Below are 4,267 nucleotides of genomic sequence, written 5' to 3' on the forward strand. Positions count from 1 at the left end.
AAGGAAGACTAAGGACAACCTGGTCTTTAAAAAAGGTAAAGGAAAGGAAGGCTCCCCCACCTCCCTGTGCGCATGCAGGCGCCATTACTATGACATCAGAGTGGTGGTCCAATCATTTGGCTATGGAACATAGTACAATTTACATAAGACTACTGATTGGTTGACAGGCATACGCCCACCCCCAGATGACATTTGTGTACAGATAGTTGCCAGAGAAACCTGACTTTGAGCTGGCGGTTGGACAGGCAGCGGGCTCTTCACTTGCCGCTCTGCCGTCCATAAAAAGAGATAAATTTGATTAACAATCAGGAAATTTGATCCTGGTTGTAGAACTATTTCAGACTACAGACTTCTGGGCTGTGTTCCCAGTCCATTTTTCCAGAAAATCTGGGAATTCATTAGTTCTTTGAAGATAAGGCAAGAAGGTTGCTTTAATGAGTTGCAGAAAGAAAAGACCTCATGTTCGTGACCAGCATTTTGCTGAAGGAGATGACTTCATGAAGCTGAGGCCAAGCTACAGGCAAGTCAGAAAGGTGAGAAATCGCTCCTCAAGACAGAAGTCCACTGAGCTGAGACGTCTTCAACCAGCTCTTCCAGGAAGACCACGGGGCTGCCCTGCCACAGAAAGTTGCTCAAGAAGTCGCTCTGATGAGCAAACTCACACAACAGAGAAAAATCCCTCCACTGAAAAGTATCACATTGCAGACAAAAGTTCCATCGATGAGAAGCACTGCACTACAGTTAAGAGCACCTTGGCCAAGAAGCTTTTGTCAGTGGAGAAACATCGCAGTGATGAAAAATGTCATGCTACAGAGAAGAGTTCCTCTGTTGAGAATCACCCTTCTGATATAAAAGCTAATACTACAGAGAAAAGTTCCTCTGCCGCAAAGCACCACTCTGAGAGGTACCTCTCTAGGAAGAGGCTTCACTTATCTGATGAAAGTCACTCATCCAAAAAGCATCTTTCTGCTGAGAAAGATCTTCTGGCAGAGAGAGGTCGACTTATCAAGAAAAGCCGTCCTACAGAAAAAGGTAATTCTGCAAAGGAAGGTAGTTTCACTGACCAAGGTCCCTATGGTGAGAGAGGTCGTGCTATCAAGAGAGGTCAACCTGCAAAGAAAGGTCTTTCTACTAAGAAAGGATCACTTACTGAGAAAGGTTACATGGATGGGAGAGGTTTCTCTACTGAGAACCATCACCCTGAAGAGAAAGAGCCCTCAGCTGAGAAACATAGCTCTGAAGAGAGAGATCAACAGGTAGAAAGAGGCTGTTCTGTGAAGAGAAGACTTTCCACAGAGAAAGATCTTCCTGCAGGGAGAGGTCACCCCAACACCAGCTGCCCTGTGAAGGAGGGTCACTCAGTTGAATGGGATAATTCTGTGGAGAGAAGACCCTCTTCAGGTCAAGATCGCCACACAGGGAGACTTCGACCTCAGAAGAAAAACAGTCCTGCAGAGGAGGGTCGCTCAGTCCAATGGGGTAACTCTGTGGAGAGAAGACCTTCTACAGGTGAAGATCGCCCCAGAAGGAGAAGTCGGCTGAGAAAGGAAAGCTACTCTGCAGAGAAGGGTCACTCATTCAAATGGGGTAACTCTTTGGAGAGAAGACCTTCTACAGGTGAAGATCGCTCCAGAAGGAGAGGTGGGCTTAGGAAGAAAAGCCACTCTGCAGACAATAGTCACTCATTCAAATGGGGTAACTCTGTGGAGAGAAGACCCTCTCCAGGTGAACGCCCCACAGGGAGAGGTGGACCTCAGAAGAAAAGTTGCCCTGCAGAGGAGGGTCGCTTAGTCGAATGGGGTAACTCTTTGGAGAGAAGACCCTCTACAGGTGAAGATCGCCCCAAAGGGAGAGGTGGACTTAGGAAGAAAAGCCACAATGTAGAGGAGAGTCACTCATTTGAATGGGGTAACTCTTTGGAGAGAAGACCCTCTACAGGTGATGATCGCCCCACAGAGAGTGGTAGGCTTGAGAAGAAAAGCCACTCTGCAGAGGAGGATCTCTCAGTCGAAATGAGTAACTGGGCAAGTAAAGGAACCTCTGCAGGTATACATCGCCCTGCAGGGAGATATTGCCCCATCAAAAGCCGCCCTGCAGAGGAGGATTGCTCAGTGGAAAGGGGTAACGATGCAAATAGAGGACTCTTTGCATGGGAAGATATGCCTGCAAGGAGAGGTCTGCCTTCAAAGAAAAGCCACCCTGCAGAGAATGGTCACTCAACAGAGAGGGGTAACTATGCAGAGAGGGAACTCTCTGAAGGTGAAGATTGCCCCACAGGGAGAGGTGGGCTTAGGAAGAAAAGCCGCCCTGCAGAGGAGGGTGGCTCAGTCAAATGGGGTAACTCTGTGGAGAGAAGACCCTCTACAGACGAAGATCGCCCCACAGGGAGAGGTGGCCTTAGGAAGAAAAGTCGCCCTGCAGAGGAGGGTCGCTCAGTTGAATGGGGTTACTCAGTGGAGAGAAGACCCTCTACAGGTGAAGATCGCCCCTCACAGAGTGGTAGGCTTAGGAAGAAAAGCCACTCTGCAGAGGTTCGCTTAGTGGAATGGGGTAACTCTGTGGAGAGAAGACCCTCTGCAGGTGAAGATCGCCCCAAAGGGAGAGGTGGGCTTAGGAAGAAAAGTCGCCCTGCAGAGGAGGGTCGCTCAGTCAAATGGGGTAACTTTGTGGAGAGAAGACCCTCTACAGTTGGAAATCGCCCCACAGGGAGAGGCTGGCCTTCAAAGAAAAGCTGCCCAGCAGAGGATGGTCAATCAGCTGAGAAGGGTGACTCTGCAGGGAGGCTACCCTCTGCAGAGAAAGATCGCCCCACAGGAAGAGGTTGGCCTCCGAAGAAAAGCAGTCGTGCTGAGAAACATCTATCTGCGGAGAGAAGTTGCCCTCCCAAAAAGAGACGTTTTGCAGAGAAAGGTCTACCCACCAAGAGATTTCTCTCTGTAGAGAAAATTCACTCTGGGGAGAGAGGTCACCTTTCTAAGAAAAGTTGCCCTGCAGAGAGACAGCTCTCAGCCAAGAAAGGTCGCATGGAACAGAAGGGTTGCTCTTTTAAGAAAATTCATTCTGGAGAGAGAAGTCAGTCTTCCCAAAGCAGGTGCACTTTTGAGAAAGGTAACACAGTAGAAAATAGGTGTTCTGTGGAGAAAAGTCATCACTCCATGAGGAAAGGCTTTCCTATAGAGAAACCCTCTTCAGGATCCATGCCTAAGGTGCAAGTACAAAAGAACATGCAGAATACTCCAGAAAGCAGAAGTGGCAGTGGTACCAGCAAAGTACCCCAGATCCCTCACCAGAATGTGGTTGGGGCTGTCAGCACCTTTCAACGGGAGCAGGCAGTGCAGATGAAAAGGGGAATTATATTGAATGTGCCCGAAGAACTAAAGCCATGTCTTGTTCAGGACTGGGACTTGGTAAACAAACAGAAATGGTTATTCCAACTCCCTGCTAAGAAGAATGTAGACACCATTCTCGCAGAGTATGTCACTTTTGTGAAATCACAAGGAAGGGCTGATAATAAGGAATATTCCGTTGATGAACTTGTGATTGGAATAAGAGAGTATTTCAACAGTATGCTGGGCACCCAGCTGCTCTGCCAGTTTGAAAAACCCCAGTATGCTGAAATCCACCTTGCTCATCCTGATGTTCCAATGTCTCAGGTTTATGGGGCTCCACATCTCCTGAGATTATTTGTGAAAATTGGGACTGCAATGGTCCATTCGTCCCTTAATAGACCTAGTCTTAGGTTAGTATGCAGCTATCTGCCTGATCTTCTTAAATACCTAGCGGAGAATTCCAGTTCTCTGTTTAGTGCCAGTAATTACAAAGTGGCTTCTGCCGAGTATTGTTGCAAAGCCCTGTGATGGTCTGCTGACCACTCCCTGTTATGACCTGGACCAGTAAACATTTCTGTGTTTACTGTTTTCATTGTGTAGTTGCTATCCTTTCAAATTGTCAATGTATAACAGGGCTTAATATTTCAGTTTACTTAATGTTGTGAGCAGAAACAAAAAATATTAAATGCACCTTTACCACCATTTCAACAACAAATAAATGTTCACTAAAAGAATTTGTGTTGGTTATTTGACAACATTGCTTGAATGTTGTTGCTTCTATCATTTCCACGTATGAGTTTCTACTAGGAGTTCATATTACATGATAAAATGCCCTTGTTTCTAGAGCCAAAGTTTCAACATAATGGATATACCTCAAACACATGCATACACATAATTTATATATATATATATATATAATATATATATATATATATATA

At 46.3% G+C, this 4,267-nt stretch overlaps 1 protein-coding gene across 1 annotated transcript; it reads left to right on the forward strand.

Annotated features, from left to right (window-relative positions):
• Window positions 1–229: 229 nt before the first annotated feature.
• Window positions 230–4,024, forward strand: LOC119087090 (serine/arginine repetitive matrix protein 2-like). Its single transcript, XM_037201730.1, has one exon. It carries the CDS (start codon window positions 435–437, stop codon window positions 3,855–3,857), a length of 3,423 nt encoding a protein of 1,140 aa, XP_037057625.1. The 5' UTR covers window positions 230–434; the 3' UTR covers window positions 3,858–4,024.
• The last annotated feature ends 243 nt before the right edge of the window (window positions 4,025–4,267 follow it).

Source organism: Peromyscus leucopus, unplaced genomic scaffold (genome assembly GCF_004664715.2).
Source record: "Peromyscus leucopus breed LL Stock unplaced genomic scaffold, UCI_PerLeu_2.1 scaffold_1251, whole genome shotgun sequence".
NCBI classification, from domain to species: domain Eukaryota; kingdom Metazoa; phylum Chordata; class Mammalia; order Rodentia; family Cricetidae; genus Peromyscus; species Peromyscus leucopus.

What these genes read in the sequence shown, in the direction of transcription:
- LOC119087090 (XM_037201730.1), top strand. Translation starts at nt 435, where the DNA reads ATGAGTTGCAGAAAGAAAAGACCTCATGTTCGTGACCAGCATTTTGCT.